This window comes from Acomys minous (assembly GCF_964271855.1).
Source record: "Acomys minous genome assembly, chromosome: 15".
In the NCBI taxonomy this organism is placed as follows: Eukaryota; Metazoa; Chordata; class Mammalia; order Rodentia; family Muridae; genus Acomys; species Acomys minous.
Window position 1 is genome coordinate 69,627,132 of NC_140497.1, and position 20,093 is coordinate 69,647,224.

Consider the following 20,093-nt stretch of genomic DNA (forward strand, 5'->3'; position numbering starts at 1 on the left):
TTTGAACAATTATCCATATTTTTGTTGTGGCACAAGCCTCTACCCTTTAAATCTTTTATATAAGGAAATGCTACATATATTTACTTAAGAGACAGAAACCCATCATAGAACTTGAACCTCTAAAATTTATGTTTAAGTTAAATCCTTAAAAGTTAGTTTATAAGCGCCAGGTGTGGTGGCGCGCCCCTTTAATCCCAGCACTAGGGAGGCAGAGGCAGGCGGATTGCAGTGAGTTCGAGGCCAGCCTGGTCTATAAAGGGAGTACAGGACAGCCAAAGCTACACAGAGAGACCTTGTCTCAAAAAAAAGTGAGTTCAAAAAACAAAAAAACAAAAGTGAGTTTATATAGAGAGATTTTCAAATCATGCAGCATTAACTTTATTTTAGTTTAGAACTCAAATTCCAGAAATCTGGAAAATACTAATAAATGAGTTAAATTTACATGAATTCGCCTACAAATATATTTCCAAAATGAATTTTATTTTGTGGTTTTGGAGACTGAGATACAGAATTTTGACTTCTGTTTTCACTGTATCTTGAAAATACAAATATCCTTAAATTCAGATGGCTCTCCTTGTAACTTCCCACAGCTATAGGGTGCCACCTAGAGGCTCAAATGAATACTTTGGAAATCTATTTCTTTCTTTTTTTTTTTTTTTTAATTTTATTTTTAAATTATTTCTTTTCTTTCCTTCCTCCAAGTCTTCCCATTTGTCCTTCTCTTGCTCTTTTTTCAAATTCATGGTCTCTTTTTCATTAATTGTTGAGCTAGATTGACAGACAGACAGACAGACAGACAGATAGACATCCTGCTCAGTCTGTATAATGTTACTTACATGTATATTTAAAGAGCTGACCACTTGGTACTGGACAACCAATTTGTACACTGCCCTAAAGAGGACTGTTTTCCTACTTTCTGTGTGTGTGTATGTCTGGGTGTGGTCACATGAGAAGGTGCCCATGGCGGCCAGAGGTGTTGGATGCTCCAGAAGCTGGAGTTATATCTGTCGAGGCTTGTCCAATGTGAGTCCTGGGAACCAAAAATCTCTATCCTCTGGAAGAGCAATATGAGTCCTTAACCTCTGAGCATCTCTCCAGCCACATGAATCACTTTCTAACAGGTCCGTAAAACTAATATAACTTTAATAGTCTTAACATATCTTTACAGTTCATTGTCTTCCCACTTTCTCCCAGAGTTTATTAAATAGAACAATAGTCCAGAACGTTAAACGTTTGACAATTCATGTCAGTTTTCATGTCCTATTTTAGACAAGGACCTAAATTTTATCAGTTGGTGTGTGAATATTATTTGCCTTAAGAGAAGTCAATATTTTTCATGATAGCGTTGGTTTTCCATACAGCTATCCTATGGCACAAGGTGCTAGGTTATATAATCTCTTGGAGTCTGTATACAATGAGGAGATGGTTGCTGAACGCCGTGGTGAAATCTTACCCTTAACACATCACAGACCACATCATCAGTGCTAAGTTCGTTTTAGCCTGGATCATCACTTGGATTTTATAGGATATCTAATGGTCCAACAGTAATTTTCCCAAACTAAAGCCACAAAAGAGGCCAGTATCAATCTTTCTCTCTTCAGTCTTGTGTTGACGCAGGTACCAATTCGGCAAAGTGCAGACGTAGCTTCCAAGAGGCCTTCTGTACGGTGTTGTCCCCGTGAGTGACATCTCAGCACAGATGACTGTAACAAGCCAACTTTCCATGCACAGGCTGAAAATGACAGCAGAGGGAGCATGTCTGCCATCATTTCAAAACAGAAGCCCAAGGCCCAGCGGCAATCACATGACCATTGTTACACGTCAATGTCTGGGCCGTATTCCAGCCCAGATCTGCAGCTGGGGAAGGGTTAGGAATAATTCCACTATGGTCATTAGTTTAGACTGAGTCTTTTTAAATTCCATTCACCTATACAATTATTTTGCCACATGAGGTAAGCTGATTATTTTGAAATAAACTTTCAATTTACCCTCAACCCTTAAGAGAATTTTCAGTAAATCGATTAGTAGCATTCTTCTCTTCCTCTTTTCCTTCATTGATTTTCATGTTACAGTGTCAAGCAAGTGACTTGTTTGTTTCATCATTGGTTGTATAATGACATCCTCTGCAGGTCAATTGTAAATAAATATTATTTTCTTTGATCTGTTCATAACAAGTACATTACAGACAGTTCGTGTGATCATCGTAGTCACAGAAGACAACAGTTCTCATGCGGCTCTTGTTACTTATTTAGAAAGAAAATTAAGCTATATATTCGTTTCTCTGTTTCCTCACCTTCTCCTCCAATGTGAAATGTTGAGCAATCTGTCACTGCCTCTGGCTTGCTTGTCTTTTATAATGATTGTGATCATTTCCCACACTTTATTTTTTTAAATCACTAATCTTTTTCTGTATGTTAAAAAAGTCGTTTTTTAAAATTTTATTTTATTTTATTCCTTATCTAGGACTTGAAAAGTAGAAATGTACTACTATGAGCGAAGCTGATGAAATGAAGGAAAGAGTTGCTTCCAGTTGCACATACGCATGCGTACTTTGGACCAGCACGTCAAATTTTTGGCAACAGAAAACTTGTAGAAACTAAACGAGTGCAGGTGGCAGAGTCCCTCCGGGCTCGGGTGAAGAGCAAAGCTGGGAAGTTCGGTGCGATGGTTCAGGTCCTCCTAGTTTGCAAGGCTTCTTCTGCGTTTGTCTCTGAGAACAGCCTACAGACGAAAACTTGCATTTCGTCCCACTGGGTCTCTCCGTTTTAGATCCCAGTGTTGAAAGCAATCCAGTCCCGGAAGGCTGTCACCCTAGTATAAACACCGGGCTTATTGGGTTGGCCGCATTCGTCTCCCCAGCTCACCACTCCAGCAAGGTACCAGATATCTCTAACATCAGAAGTAACCAGCGGTCCTCCGGAGTCACCCTAAAGACAAAGGGAGAAATTGCTAATTTATAATTCAGCTTACCAAGGAAGAATTTGTTATTTTCCCAAGATAAACTATAACGAACGTGGTTATTTTCAAGTCTTTGGAGTGTTCAGCCACCTACAAAAGCTGTTTTGCTGAAGGGAGAGCTGGCCGCGGGTTTCCGTACAAGGACCTAAAGCTTCCTCCCGCTGAAGAGAACGGTACTGAGGACTTAGCTGCTGTGGACGTAGCCCCTGACAAGATGGCTCCTTCTTCAGGCTGCCTCCTTGTTAGTATGACATAGCCCACCAGAAGCAATGAACAGTCTATTACTGAGAAAGAACACAGACATGAGATTTGGAAATCCACTAAGACGTCCTTAACATTTAAGATGGATAACGGCTCAAGCACTAGGAGCATTCAACGCTCTTCAGATGATCTCAGTTTGGTTCCTTAGTACTCAGGACAACCCTGTTCACAAATGCCTGTAAGTGCAGCTCCAGGGAGATCCAACACTTCTGGCCTCTACAGGAACCTACACTCATGTGTGCTCTGACGCACACCCGTGCACGCGCGCACGCGTGCACGCACACACACACACGAGTAAAAGTAAAAATATTAATAATAATAATAATAATAATAATAATAATAATAATAATAATAATAATACATGTTTTTAAAATAGCATTTCATGATCCTACTGAGTTTTAGGTGGCAATTACGTGTTCATTTCACACCAACAACCTAAACCATGTGAGCGGCAGTGGCTTAGAAATGGATGGAGAATTGAGATTAAATGGAAATGGCTCAGAAGTGGGTGGAAAGTTAAGATCGAATTTGGACATGAGTTTAATTTGGAAGATATAGATTTGGGGAACTGAAGGAACCAGGGAACCTGAAGAAAGGTCATTTTTAGAAAAGAAGAATTTGCCACATAATATTGAGATAAGAAAGACCAGACCCAGTAGCTAGTGTTGTTATAGCTTACTAGCCATTTTGTGACAGTAAAGCTGGACAGAGCCAAAGTGGAGAAAATCGACAGACAATTCCCTCTCAGATGGAAGTGTTCACATTTGGCACTCAAGGATCTCCCTGCTCTGTTCATGTTCCTGAATAATCGCAAAAGTGCCTTGAGTACTGAATTCAAGCCAAAATATGTCAGAGAATGGAAATGTTTGCAAATGTGGAATTGGCAAGTGTACTTTCAAATAACTTTTCGTTATTTGATAACCTCAGGAGGTTGGTTTACAGAATAACCACTGTTTGTTCCATGTATTACCCCAGGAGCAATGAAGGTAAAAGAGAGTAAAATAAACACAATAAAATTATTCTAATCTTGAGCCTTGGCCATGGGAGTGCAGAAAGGTCATCTATATGGGAGAGCTCAACACAGTAAATTGAACATGGCTAAATTGATTGTCCCAGGGACAAAGGCAGGAAAGGTCTGTATGGTACCAGCAGTGGTTAAAAGAGGTGGGGGTTGTGAAGGTGGAAACAGGCAGTGTTCTCAATAAATCACTAAAAAACATGAAAATCTGTAAAATAACATCTTGAAAATAATTCATGTCTTTGTACAGATCTAGACTAAAGCACAGGGTAAAAGAATGATTTTCAAAACATGGAATTTAGAAAACATGCTAAGCTTAGTCTTTGAAAATTATAAAGTAGAAATTGTGGGAAGAACATAGCCAGTAAATCACATAGTCCTCTCCAGTATTTTATTAGTGATATTTTTGAGGGGATCATTTGTGTGCCTTATCAAGAGACATTTTCATACTGACCAAGACACAGAATTGATAACACTAGACAGTTTATACCAGGCTGCAAACTGGGTTCAATGAGATGTCTGTGCTTCAGACTAGGATGGAATTGAGTTATCCCATCTACTCTGGCTAAATTTGGCTAAAGCAAACTATCAGCCACGGATGCTGGAAATAAAGCAAATATAAAGATATTCTGAAATGTAAGGAGAAGAAAGGAATTAGACTAAGTAACTCCAGGCTTAGTGAGTAATACAGCAATAAATTGCTTTCACGTGATTTGGTTACTTGAAGCTGAATTAGTCACAAAGTTGTTAAGCTGGGAATAGGTGCAATTAAAAATTTAAATTTAAATGTCTCAAGAAAAAAATTCTTTCCCCCTCAACCCCGCCCCCCACCACCCCAGTCTGAGAGGTGGCTCAACACTTGCTGCTCTTGTAAAGGAACTGAATACGGATCTCAACACCTAAATGGTGGGTCACAGCCATTTGTAACTCCATTTCCAAGAGACCAAATACATTCCTCTGATCCAGGCACACGTGTGGTGCACACACATGCAGGCAAATCACTCATACACATAGGATAAAATAAATAAATTTAAACCAAACAAAAAAATCTCTTTAGTAAAAGCGTCAGAAATGGAGTAGTCAGGAAGGTAGAAATACTAAGCCATCAGTCAAAATCAAATAAATCAACTGTGCTGGGTAGTTTTATGTCAACTTGACCCAGACTAAAGTGATCCGAGAGGGGGGAAAGTGCAATGGAGAAAATGTTTTCATACAGCAGCTTGTAGGCAGACATATAGAGCACTTTCTCAGTTAGTGATCAATAGGGGAATGCCCAGCTCATTGTAGGTGGTGTGATTGCCTAGGCAGGTGGTCCTGGGCTCTATAAGAAAGCAGGATGAGCAAGCAATGAGGAGCAAGCCAGTAAGTAGCATCACCACCACCACCACCATCACGGCCTTTGCATCAGCTCCTGCTTCCTGGTTCCTACCCTGTTTGGGTTCTTGTCCTCACTTCCTTCCATGATGAACAGTTATATGAAAATATAAGCCGGATAAACACTTTCTTCTCAACTTCCTTTTTGATCATGGTGTTTCATAGCTGCAATAGAAACTCTAACTAAGACATAGACTTCAGGGCTTGTCAGTCTGTGTAAACGGGCTCCTTTCTCTCTACGCTGGTGTTAAGGCAAGCTAACTGGCACCCACACTTTCTTCCATACTAAAAGACATTAAATACCTCACCTACCACATCTATGATCACTATACAGAAGCATGCTCTACAACCAGGAGATAACATGCATGGGTTTCTTCTCATTACAATGAGGTCAGAGAAACGTAACTGGATAAGTCGTTTCTTTTTATCGTTGCCAAGCAGGAATGAGCCCACTATGCTGTGGCGTCAGCAGCAGCCTGTAATGGTGCAGTGATAATGTGTTCCAGGCACAGGGATAATGGAGAAGACTTTACAGAGACGCTGAAGTTCCACCTAAGAGCAGACACAATGAGGCGCTCTCCTATAGTAGGCCATGAGACAATGCCCCGCGCTAACCATCTTTGCCGGTGTGCATCCGCAGAAGCTACTGAGACAGAAAAGTTAGCAGCACTCTTATAAAGTCAAATATTCAGAATACATTTGAAAATTACTCATTCTGTGAAGAACCAGGAAATTCTCCCCTTGAACTATCAAAGGCAATACAGAGACACAACCTCTGAGGTAACACATAGAGATGCCTTAAAGGAACTCCCCCCCCCTTTTTTTTTAATCACAATATCTCAAATTGTAAAAACAAATGAAAACTAAACAAACAAATAAATAAATAAAGGAAATCTCAGGAAGAATCCTTAGACTCAAGTGAGAATAAAATGACAACCCTAGAATTTTGATACCCCGATAACCCACATTTAAGACACAATTCAGCAGATGTGCTTAATGAAAGAAGGGTGAGGAGAGGACAGAGACTTGAGTCAGAATCTAAGAAGTCACCCAAGGAAATAACAGAGAAAAACAAAATGGAGGCAACAATGAGCAACTCATGAGCCTCTGGGACCATAGCCAGAAATGTAACATGGTTGTCATTAGAGTCCCGGAAGTAGTGGAAGAACTCAAAAAAAAATTCAAAGAAATCCAGCCGAAAGGTCCCTCAGGTTATCAGAGGACAAAAGCCTACACATTCAAAAGAAATGAGCGAATCCCAAGCTAAGTAAAGCCAATGAAATTCATGCTAAGATGGAAGATCAAACCTCTGTAAGGGAAGACTAAAGAAAATTCTTGAAGACAAAGAGAGAAGTCATGGAGAGAGTCAAGTATAGGCAAATCTACTGGCTGTAGATTCTGCTCATGATTTAAGGGCCCAAACAAAACTGTCAGTCTAAAACTTTATATACGGCAAAATGATGTTTCAGAAATGATGGGGGAGTAAGGAGTATGTCAGACAACAAACAAACAAACAAATAAATAAACAAAATGATCTTGTCCCCAACGGACCTACATTAAAAGGTTACAGGATGTTCCTAAAACAGAAAAGGGACCTTGAAAGGGAATCAGCATGATAACCTTTGCATAAACAGATTTTTTTCTTCTCCACTTGAATACCTAAATTGTGCTTAACAATCAAAGAAAGCATTTCCTAATCTAGCTCTCCACAAAGGATAAATTGAAATATTTCTATTTACTAATATTTAATAAAAAGAATTGTAAAGGTATTTAAAGGAAGATGTGTTTCCTATTCTATACTTCACTCAAACGAATAAAACTTTAATACCAATGGATTGTCATAATGTATATTTCCCATACATCTATTTACACAAACAAATTAGAGGAATTACTGGATCATTTTCTACAAAGAAATAGCCAAGAGTAGTAGCACATGAACCGATTGAAATTCCATTTTGTTTATCATTCTAAAAATCACAGGATTATAGAGATAGCGAAAAATAGCAATTGCCTCATATTAGAGATGAGAGGGGAGGCTAAGAGTTTATTATCCAAATATAGTTCTTCAGGGTGATGGAATAGGCTCCATCTTGACTGCAATGGCAACTCCATAAATCTATCTTTGTGTGGCAAAATACCATATACCTGAACATATATTTGTGTACCATTGTCTATGCCCTCTACTTTACATAGTTATACTTCTTTATAGGTTTATCATGTCTGTGTGAGTGTAACCCCTGAAAGAAATCAGCTAAGAGGACACTGGCAGGCTGACAAGAAGGCTCAGTGGAAAAAAGCGTTTGCTACCACCCTGGTTCCCCCTGCATCCAATGCCTGGAGCACGCATATGGAAGAGCCACATACACGTTGTGTTACGTGCATGCACACACACCATACATACACATACAATAAAATAGCATGTAGCGAAAGCTGTTTCAAAAAGTACACGTGACTCTTCTGTGAAGTCTGTGCAGCTGCCTGTGAACCCATCGTTATTTTCAAATGAAAGCTGAGCAGGTCGTTATATAGTCTACTAATTGGCAAACACACACCTGGCATGCATCTTTTTCTCCTTTTAGAAAGCCAGCACACAGCATCCTGGAAGTGATGGCGCCATTGTAAGCTTGAGGTTGATTGCAGGTTTGGGTATCTATGTAGTCCACTTGTACTTGCCGAAGGTGATTCTGAGTGAAACCTGAGAAAAGACAGATCTCTGTAGATACGTATATTTTATTAACTTGAAAAAAACTCTGCTCCAATTATTAGATAAGATGGCAGTCTCCCTCTCTCTCTCTCTCTCTCTCTCTCTCTCTCTCTCTCTCTCTCTGTGTGTGTGTGTGTGTGTGTGTGTGTGTGTGTGTGTGTTTTAAGAACATGAATAGTTCTAGGAATTCTTTCTAACTAGTTTAAATAAAATTTTCACTGACTAAGAAAGAATCTCAAATTGTTTGCACTCCACAAGATTATTTTGAGGGAAAACGGTTATATAATTACTTAACCTTCACAGCTAGGTGTATTACCAAACCCTAATTTCTCACCTAGCTAATTATCTAGTAAGGAATTCAGCAGGAAAAGCATAGTGTGGCAGTACTTGCAGCATAGTACAGCAACATACACCTGAAACCCAGGGCAGCTAGCTCTGGGTTCAGTAAGGCATCCTATTAAAAGCTCAAGAGACAGCTCATGCTGGTGAGGATGTGGAGCAAAGAGAACACTCCTCCATTGCTGGTAAGAGGGAAAATTTGCACAGCTTCTATGGAAACCAATATGGTACTTCCTTAGAAAATGGGCAATTGATATACATCAAGACCCAGTTATAGCATCCTTGGGCGTATATTCAAAGGATGCTCTATTTACTTGATCAACTATGTTCATAGCAGCTTTATTCATAATAGTCAGAAACTCAACACAACCTAGATGTTCCTCAACCAAAAAATGGATAAGGAAAATGTGTGCTCAGGAGACAGAAGCAGATAGATCTCTATGAGTTTGAGGCCAAACTGGCCTATAGAGTGAGTTCCAGCACATTCAAGAAACAAAGAAAAAAAGAAGGGAGGAAGGAAGGAAAAAATAGAAGAAAATGTAGTACATTTCCACATCAGAGTATTACTGAGGTGTTAAAATACCTCATGAATTTTTCATCCAGGAAAATGACATCCATAAAAACTGATGGAACGAGAAAAAAAAATCATCCTGAGTGAGGTAAATCAGACCCAGAAAGACCACTGGTATGTGGGCATTAGTTATTAAGTAAAGGATAACCATTGTATAATTCATCGGCCCAGTGAGGGTAAGAAACAAAGAGGACTTAAGAGGGAAACAGAAACCCCTGGGATGGGGGTAGGAAAAGAAGAAATCAGGCATGGAGGAGAAGGGAGAGAGGGAGAGAGAACTGAGAGAGACGACTGGAATTAGGAGGTTCTAGGGAGGCAATGGGGACCTAGTGTGGTAGAAACTCCTGGAATCTCTGAGAATGACCTTAGTGAAGACTCCCAGTAATGGGACATATGGACCCTGAACCAACCGTCAACCTACAATCTGTCCTGCCTGGATGACATGCAGGGGTCATAGTGGCACAGAACTTATCAAAGTTGCCAACCAATGACTGATCCAACTTGGGGCCCATCTCATGAAAGCCCACAGTTGACGTGGCCTGAATGACAAGGAACCAGAGACTGGACATCCCAGTGACCCCAGATAGAAACAAACAAAACTCGGGGGCAAGGGAAGTCAATGAGATGCTGAGTGACTAGCCCAGTTGTCCTCAGAGAGACACCATCCATCAACTCAAAGGAGCAGACGCAAAGACCTACAGCCAAACACTAGGGGGAGCCAGGGGAACCCTGCGGAAGATGGGGAAGGAAGAGGTGTATGGGCCAGATGGGTCAAGAACCCCAAGAACATGGCTTGGAGAATCAACTAAGCAGGGCTCATAGGAGCTCATAGGAGCTCACAGAGCTAGGTCCTCTGCATATAAGTTGTAGCTTGGTGTTAATTGGGACTCCCAACACCGGGAGAGGGGTGGCTCTAACTCTTTCACCTGCTTTTGGGACACTTTTTCCTCCTACTGGTAGCCTCATCCAGCCTTGATATGAGGGTTTGGCCTAGTGTTATTGTAACTTGTTATGCCATGGTCAGTTGATATCCCTGGGAGACCTATGTTTTGGTTATGTTTGTTTGTTTGTTTGTTTGTTTGTTTAAGGGAAATGGAGGAGTGGACCTGGGGGAGAGGAGAGGTTGTGGGAGGACCAGGAGGAGTGGAGGGCAGGGAAACTGTGGCTGGGATAAATGTTAGAGAGACTAATAAAAGAAAAAAGTTTAAAAGGCATCTTTTTTCCAAATAAATAACTAATAACGTAGAGAAGAATGACTAAAACATCCTGGCATTCTCCTCTGGCCTAAACATGCTCACATCTGATAACACAGCAAGCACACAAACATACACATCAGAGAACACAGCAAGTATACAAACACACACATGCATACACACACACACACACACACACACACACACACACACACACACACACACCTTACAGGTGCATACACTCATTAATAAAGAGAAATTTAGTGGCCAACAGGCATAGCTGCTCCTTCACATACCTGTCAGTATCATACAGTAACAGCAGCAGTGCATCAGATAGAAGCTGAAGGCAAGAAAGAACGCACTTCTAAGTGGCCTAAAGCCTGCCAGCCTTAGCCTGAGTCCACATGAACAAGCAACATGTTTTTTTCATACAGCTCTTGGTTCTTTAAATGCCTTGTAACTCCAAATTTGCTCACTGTGAGTTGATTTTTCCCTTCAGATGCTCACCATCATTTTGCAATGCTCCAAATCCTGTCACAAACATCCTCTGCCCCGGCTGGAATTCGTGGTTTGCATCAGGGAGACAAACCTTGTGCACTGCGTTTGTGCAGGGAACAGGCTTTGAAAGCTCTACAACTGCAATGTCATAGTCGTGTGACGGGTATTTGTACTTTTCATGAACAATTATCCTCTTGACGCCTGTGGTCAGTTTTGGAGGTTGTAATGTTGCCCCAAAGGAAGCGGTCCATCTGGATGGGTCCCTGTGCCTACCAAAATAATAATGATGATGATGATGATGATGATGATCTTTACCTTAACATCAATATTATAATTTGTAAGGAATGGTTGTATCTGCATGTATTAGTATAAAAACTTAAGTTATAGTTCATATCAACAGAAATGAACTCTTTCAACTCTGAGAACTGGGCTCTGGGTTGAGACCAGGTAGAAAAACCACAGGGTGCTTTTCCTAGGTCACGTGTCACGCTATGCATCATGGTACCCACTGCAGATCCAGAGGCCTTTGCTGTCAGTGGCTACAAGCAACACATGGAAGGAAAATCCTGCATAGAATGACAGTAAATATATTCTACATGCCCCACATCCTCTTCTTCCAAAAAAAAAGAAAAAAATGGTTTTTTTTTCTGAAGTCCACAGAGGTCACAGATAACTTTAAAAAGATTCCACTGTGTATATTGTCAACATTTTATGCCAGGTTGAAAAGTCACCATTCCTTCTAACATAAATCAACTATTCAGTTATAAAATTTGATACTTCCAACTTGCCTCACACTTCCTTATCTTTCTTCTCGGAATATCCTCATGGGGATCAAACCTATCACCGGCTGAACCCCCAGTTCAGATAAAGATACTTAATGGCTATCAGTTCTTCTATTTGATAATAAACTCAGAATTCAAATGTGACTTAAAGTTCCTATGTACTCTGTGAAACTATCATAGATTTCTCAATGAGTAATTTTACCAAAACAATGTACTTTGACATTTTCATTTTCAAAGACCATAAGATCTCCTACTTAACTTTCTCACATTCCTTTTATGTTTTCTTTTTTATTTTTACATTTTTTTATTAATTTATTCTTATTACATCTCAATGGTTATCCCATCCCTTGTATCCTCCCATTTCTCCCTCCCTCCCATTTCCCCTTACTCCCCTCCCCTATGACTGTGACTGAGGGGGACTTCCTCCCCCTGTATATGCTCATAGGCTACCAAGAAGAGACTTGATACCTTTTATGCTTTCTGATACACATGTTACTTTTTGATTTGTGCAAAAACCTTACCTCTCTCAAAATTCGTGAGTTTATTTCATGAATACATAATGTAAAAGGGCATGCACTTTCCCTCTGGCCCATCCTCAAAGGTCGGGACTTACGTTCGAAAGCAGTGAGCGGCGCTCACGAGCCAAGTGCTGTTGATCAAGGTCGCGCCACAGCGATGGGCCCTGTCCCACTGCAGGCTGCTTTGCCATGGCCACTCTCCTTCTTCTACCCGTGTCCCGCCAACAATCCTCACACTAGTCTGGGCCGTCGACTTATTCCGTCGTGTCCCACAACCTGCCAAGTAGACAGCAGATACTAACTAGCGGTCCCTTAAGCATCCCGATTTTCTTTTAGTTTGTAAAATCCAACAGATCAAACGTTTTCTCATGTTTTTGTTATTGTGCAAATAATATTTTATTTAGCCAACTCTTATTCATCTTGTGAGATTTAACTCTGCCATTAGTTGTCTTAAGGTGACCTCTCTATCAATTTCTCTGCTTGAAAACTACATTAATTATGACTTTTTTTTTCATGCTCCCTTAATGACCATACTAATTTTATCATTTCGTGTGTGTACACAAGTGGTTTTGTCCTTGTTGTCATTCCCTAGCTTTGCTTACAGTGAAGTTTTTCCTAGGTATCAGTAACATTTCTTCATACAATCCTGATGAAAAGACCACAGCATGGCATGGTATTTTATGCCATAGTAAGGCCCTCGGGTGAAAACTACTGTTTTATAATTATGTGGTCATCAATTTGTCTTAAACATCTCCTTATGTCAGCGTGTAAGCTGCTTAGAGAGAATATATGTTGCCCATTCTGCATCCCTTTTGGTTAACATGGAATCTGTACATCCTAGCTTCCTAATCACTATTGCTGGCAAGAGTATGTGTCATTTCAATTATATTTTGATTCTAGGCTTGGTGGTATTTATTAATTATTCAACATTCTGAGCTTTTATTTTAATTAATTACATTTATTTACTTAGTGTGCATCTACTGTGTTCTCTCTCTCTCTCTCTCTCTCTCTCTCTCTCTCTGTGTGTGTGTGTGTGTGTGTGTGTGTGTGAGAGAGAGAGAGAGAGAGAGAGAGAGAGAGGACAACCTGAAATCATTTGTTCCCTACTTTCTCCATGTGGGTCCCAGGGATTGAATTCAGATTGTCAAGCTTAGCAACAAGTGCCTTTACCTACTGAACCATCTCACCATCGCTCTTTCCATTTAAGAAGATAATGTCCTGTTACAAATTTTATAACTATTAAGTGTATTCTTTTATCATGATGACTGCTCTGCAGTAAGAGAGTGAGTGACTGAATCTAGAATAAGACCTTTAAATTTTCACATTTAATTTCATCAAATATCCAAGTCCATAATTTACATGCAATTTCTATTGTAAATAAGAAACATCAAGATGCTTTTATTTAGAGTAGATTGACATTAAGTTTGTATCTCTAGTTAAAAAATAACACATGCACAAACTGTGCATTTGCTTTCTCTTTAACAGTTGTCCAACTCACTCACTTCCTGTTGGGGACGATAGGCCATATGGCCAATGTTCAGCCATCTTGTCAGAGCCTGCACCTTTAAGTCTCTGTCTTTCCCAGAGCTTACCTTTCACCAGAAACTAGCTGACCCTGTTGTGGGTCAGCAGTTAGACTAAAGACAGACAGAGATGGAGCAACCCTGTTATGGTTTAGCAGCTAGACTAGACAAAGAGGGAGCCAGATACCCTGTGTGGCAGGACATTATGACCCTGTCTGGAATTCCCTGTGTTTTGAGAAAAGCCTGCAGCTGGGTTGCTATAGCAATATGCTTCCCTGCCTTCTGAACTATAAAAGCTGCTGCCTGATTAATAAAGATTGAGAGTTTGATCAATCAGACTTGCTCTCTTTCTTTGTGTCTTGCATTCTCAACAGGTGACCTCCCTCCTGAGTTTTAGTCGAACGCCACAGGTCGGGTCAACTTCCATTTCCACGGTCACAGGCACCTGAACACCCAATCTGAAGTTCTCCCAATTTTGCTATTCTTTAGTGGAGACAAAATAAAGTGCTATGAGCTTTGTACAAATCATCCAAACTCTATTCTATCTGCAGAATCAACACAAGGCTCATGTAAATGTTCTGCAGTGTTACGTTTCTGCAATCAAGTAATGCAATCTCAATGAGTAAGTTTAACTTACAGTGGTTGAGATAGTTGTCTGTTTCTGTCTTGTTGATTTCTGAAATACACACAAATGGTGAATAGGTTGGGGTGAGCATAACAGAATTTCATTGTCTGAGCTTTTCAACACTAGACAGGTGATAAATCTCTAAAACAGGATCCCAGGATATAAGGAAATAAATACAGTTGGGTTATCATGTTTTTTCTTTTCTTTTCTTTTCCTTTTTTCTGCTTCAAAGAGAAAACAAAGGGGTACAGAATGTACTAAGTGTTCACATTTCTTGGCTTAGTAATTTTATAATAGTCAAAGTTGTTCTCTTTGAAAACATATGACAGGACAGGTATTCTAAATGCAAAAAAAAACCATATTAATCTATTAGTTTTTTCCTGGTATTTAATACTTTTGATATGCTGGAAGTTTGTATTACAGACACTCCTCTTTTATTCCTTATCCACCTGGCCATTCTAAGAAAAATGGAGGACATAAGGAAGATTAATTATCGAATCTTAGTTACTTAATAGTCTGTTTCAAATAATCTATTCTCTATCTCAACTTCCTTCTAAATATTCTAGTTTTATCTGTTCTTTTACTGAGAATGTCTTTGTGTTGGAGGTTGGTCTCAGTATTCTGATACTAATTATTGGCCCCCACGATCTGGTTACTGCTCAAATTGAGCAGACTTATTCCTGCTTAAAAAATTTATTCTTGACCTTGCCTTTAATCCCAGTACTCGGGAGGCAGCGGCGGGCAGAATAGATGTGAATTCGAGGCCAGGCTGTTCTACAAAGTGAGGCCAGAACAGCCAAGGCTACACAGAGAAACCCTGTCTCGAAAAACAAAACAAAACAAAACTTACTCCTGTTTGACCAATAAAAAGCAGACAACCTAGGCAGGCAAATGCACTAGGAATAGCTAAGATTTTGAAAGCAGAGAGATCTTGGGAGGGAGAGAGCAGATGGGAAGGAGGAGGAAGATGGAAGAGACTTCCCGAGGGACACGAAAAAAGCCACATGGGCACAGAAGAGCAACGTCCAAGTTCCTCATGGAAAGAGATGTCCAAAATAAACAACCTTAGCAACTATTTTGGGACTACAGGTTGGAGGTAGTCCAAATAGAAATTATTAGAAGCAGATGGAATAGGATGGAGAATAGTTTAGGAGGTAACATCTGCCTTGTCCCAGGTAAAGGCTTATTCTAAAATACATCCGTTGTCTGTGTCTTTATTGATTGTAAAAGCAGATTAGATAACACCATCGTAACTATAGACCAATGATAAATATTTATTAGTACATACTTTTAAATTAACCGCAACAGCTTTTGTGCTTGTCTTCATGTAATTCTATTTCTACCCTGGAATCTTTAATAACTTCATCTTGTAACTTGTGCTTTGATAGGGAAGTCCCAAGTGTGCTATCTGAACATGGTATGAACAGAGGAGGCATATGGAACTTGTGTGTCTATGATGTCTCACCATTCGACTTGCATGTATCAGTCATGACGCTCTGTGAATGCAGAACCCTGGTGAACACACAACATGTTGGAGCACAGCAAGACTCAAAACAAGTACAAGACAAATGTGCTCAACTCGGCACCAAGCATGGAGATGCACTGGCAGTCAAGGAGGACATGTTTGTGTTTGAACTAGAAATTTCTAGAACCCAGGAAGAAAGCAATGGCATTCTAATAAGCACAAATGAACATGACACTCTATCACAGCATTTTTATTCTCAATTTTTTGTGTGTGTGCATTAGGTCTTGTTAAGCTGAAAATAAAGATATTGAAAAAAGATAGGAAGATCTAGTCCCTTTTCTATCCAGTCTTTGTCCTCATTAATGAGCCAAAGACAGAAAGCTTTTACAAAGTGTGTCATATGAAGAAGGGAACTAGAAATAGTCAGCTCAGCTTTGTGTACTCTTCTTATTGTGCGGCAATGGAAATGAAATACACTTGTCCCTCAGCATCTGTAGAGGATTAGTGCAAGGACATTCCCAAAGATGTCAAAAAACCAATGGTGCCTAAAATGGTTTTGCATGGAGCATACATACATCTTCCTATATGCTTTACATCTCTCTGGATTACCTAAATACCTGAAGATACAAATTCGATGCAGATAGCTGTTGTTCCACGTTCTTAAAGAATAAAAATAAGAAAAATGTGTGTGTTCAATAAGAATATATTTTTACTAAATATTTTTTGGTTTGCAAAAAAAAGTGTTGTGCTTTTCTGACCCCATGGATGTGGAGCCCATGGACTAAGAGGACGATTGTATTTGCATGAACTATAAAATAACATTGCATAGTCCTCTGTGGTCACAGAGGAACAAACAAAGAAAAACTCTGTACCTCAACCTGCTCGATTTCAGTAGCAAAAACGCACAGAAATGAATATATGTGAATTATAGTTGTTCACTGGTTAATGATCTTAAGACAGCAGATATGACAATGCATGTTGAAGCTTTTCTGTGTCATACTCTCAGAACATGTGGTGGAAGCAGAAGAAAAACATTCAAAGCCACTTTTTCCACGTACAGTTAGACTGTATATCCAATGTATAAAGACAATTCTCAGAAAATAATTATAGCCTGCATGCGAGGATTACGCTTAGAACACTTTCAGGAATGAAAATGGTTCATTAACACTAATTTATTCCAAAGCACTGACTTACAGGCCTCAGGATCTCAGCAATTAAAGTGAAAAAGAATGTTTAACTGAATGCCTAAAGCTATCTTAGAATTACTCTAGGCAAGAGAAGTAAGCAAGGCAAACAAACCTACTTTTAATTTCAACTGATTCAGGGTCAACGCTGGGGGGTCCTGTAGCTTGTTTCAGCTTTTCATGCAGAACATGTTCAATAATTTTATGCACAATTTCAGGATCCTCGGTAGAGCGGATTCGAAAAATCAGCACCATGTGAGCCAGCACTCCATCGTCTTCTTCGCTATTGTCCAAAAAAAATATCAAGAAGGAAGGGAAGGAGGGAAATGGGTAGAAAGGAAAGAATTGAGGGAGGGAGGAAGTTTGTGTGGAATTATTACGCATGGTTCTTTGCTTTCCTTTTTGCTATAATGCTGTGTTTTCTATATTAAAGCTTGACAAACGTCACTGATCTCAGCCCCGTTCCTTCAGTCAGACAGACTCAGGTTCTCGCCCCCGTGGTCTGCTGGTGTCTTGACTCTGGGGTTCTGTAACTATTCTCTCCTCTGCATGTTGCAGAATTGAAAGGAAAAAAGAGTGAGTGGCCATGAACGTCAGGATTGGCTGAGGTGCAGAAGTGGGCACGCTGCAAGGTGACATGGGAAAGACAGCTGGTGCAGATGAGTTCTTTTATAGTTCTCGGGGATCCGGATGAAAGAGACTTGGGTGGCAACCTCAGGTGTCTCAGTAGTGATTAGATTCCTCTTGAGTTAGGGAATTCACTACGCAACCTTTCGCCAGGCGTACATGAACAGGCAAATAGTCACAGAAATTGGGAAAAACATTCAGTGTGGACATAAAAAACTTAGCATAAGGTACCACGTAGATGGTGCACTCCTTAAGAGAATGGGAATTTATGATGTAGAGAGAGATCCGAGAAGGATGCTATCTCAAGTATAAAATTTTTTAGGAAAAAAAAATCATCATAACAATGCCTCAGAGATGTTAGCTAAGTCACAGACAGTAGCAGTGAAAACAACTGAACATGTAGTTCAGTGTTGTTGTTTGAAATTATAATAAACAATTCTTGTGTGTTGCCAAGTAATAACACACTTTTAATCCTAGCACTAAGAAGACTAAGCCAAAAGGATTAAGAAAAAGGAAAACCAAATTGGGAGTTCAAAGCAAACCTGGACTGCACAACAAGACTTTGTTCCCGAATACAAACCAACAACAGTAAGAAAGTTATGTTCTGGCCTTGCCTATTTATCAATAATTGATAAGAATTCCAAAATCTTCTTAGGTAAATGTTTGGAGCATTAAAAAAAATGTAGAACAAAAGAAAATAGGCTAAATTAACTGGGATAGGGGGTGGGGAATGCAAGACATGAAGATGTACTGATCTCATTTGACATGGTACTACTTGCTGTTCAATTAGTTCTCAATTGTGATTAGCTTAACACACACACACACACACACACACACACACACACACACACACACTATAGCATCAGCAATAATTATACCCTTGTTCTCAGCAGGCATCTTGCAAATGCTCATTTTTTTTAAATTGGAGGCTAAATAAAGTACATTGTTGCCCATGGCTTGTTAAGCTAAATCAACATCACATCATTAGTATTTTAAATTATACTTAGTAGTTAACCCCAGAATCAACCTTTTAGGTTCAACGTACCTGTACTTGATAATGTGAGCTTTGGCAAGCTGTCCCCTTAGCGGAGATTTGTAAAATGCATTTTTCACCTGTTTAAGGATATTTATGGCAGATCAGCAAGAACAGTTTTCTGAGTTTTTTTTTCTTCAAGTTAACCCTATGCTCTAGAGTGGTGGTTCTCAACCTTCCTAATGCTGAAACCCTTAAACAGAGTTCCTCATGTTGTGATGACCGTCCATACACAGCCATAAAATTATTTTCACTGCTATTTTACTGTAGCTGTAATTCTGCTACTGTTACGAATCGTAATGTAAATATCTGTCTTCTCATGGTCTTAGGTAGCCCCTGTGAAAGGGCCATTTGACCCCAAAAGGGTGTTGACCCACAGGTTGAGAACCACTGCTCTGAAGAGTCATACAAGACAAGGTAAGCAAACAAACAGAGCCCAGTGAGCACCATGCACACTGTGCTGAACTAGAGAATGCTCCGTGGCGTCCTACCCAGTGTTGGGCGCTGACCTCTCAGTACTCAGAATGGAGTCGCATTGAGGCCAGCAGGGACCTACAGGTTCTGTTCAGAAGGATGTCAAAACCGGTGAGCACTGTTCCCTTAAGAATCAGTTCACCCTCTATACCCTGAGTTAAGAACTTTTACTGAAGACACACAGACACACACAAAATGAACCATCTACTTTAATTTTTCAGATTTCTATCACTGTGACAAAATGCCTGAGCAAAACAACTTAAGGGAGGAAAAAAAGCGTTTGGACTCATGGATCTGGACAGGGAGTGAAGTAATTCTCCTAAGTGACAGCTGGCCATTGGAATGAATGCATGGTGGTGTGGTGTGACACAGTTACCAAGTGTGCTCACGTACTGCGTGCCCAGCTCAGCACTGGCAACACTGTGAGAAAGTCCCTGGCATTGCACAGCTATGAAGTTTCTCTAATAATATGACAGAAGTGTTTTGTGAAGATATTTCTTGCTATAAATAATTCAAATGAACTTAAAATTTAAAATTCAGGGCTTGGGGAGGTAAAGATTTCAGTTCCCTTCTTGTGCCTACCCAACAAGTGGATAAGGAGATCAAGGGACCTTTCCAGTTCATTCTTATATTTCCTTGATTCCTCAATCTGTCCTCCAGGGCCAATGCTACAATGACAACATTACAGACATGTCCTCGAATTGGTGGCTCACTTGGAAGTTAAAGACTTTTTTTATCAAGTAATTACAAAATTATTATTGATTTTGAAGGTACTGAAGATCTATATTCCTTTAGATTTAAATAAATCTAGATCTTAGAAAACTTATTTTGGCAAGTGGCACCAAGAAAAAAAAAAGAGGGGGATAGTGACATAATTGACTTTCTGAGCTCCATTCCTTTTTCTTACTTTATGTGTGTACAGGAAATTCAGGAAGTGCTTCTTACG

The 20,093-nt window shown here is 39.8% G+C and overlaps 1 protein-coding gene across 1 annotated transcript in view; it reads right to left on the reverse strand.

Annotated features, from left to right (window-relative positions):
- Positions 1-636: 636 nt before the first annotated feature.
- Positions 637-20,093, reverse strand: part of LOC311585387 (transmembrane protease serine 11E) — a 46,090-nt gene continuing 26,633 nt past the window's right edge. The window contains exons 4-10 of the mRNA XM_084760536.1: positions 18,686-18,753; positions 17,133-17,296; positions 14,377-14,415; positions 12,312-12,492; positions 10,926-11,185; positions 8,164-8,306; positions 637-2,927 (exon numbers count right to left, since the gene is read on the reverse strand). Of these exons, the coding sequence (XP_084616662.1) occupies positions 2,766-2,927; positions 8,164-8,306; positions 10,926-11,185; positions 12,312-12,492; positions 14,377-14,415; positions 17,133-17,296; positions 18,686-18,753 (1,017 nt within the window). The 3' untranslated portion in view covers positions 637-2,765. The remainder of the gene's footprint in view (positions 2,928-8,163; positions 8,307-10,925; positions 11,186-12,311; positions 12,493-14,376; positions 14,416-17,132; positions 17,297-18,685; positions 18,754-20,093) is intronic.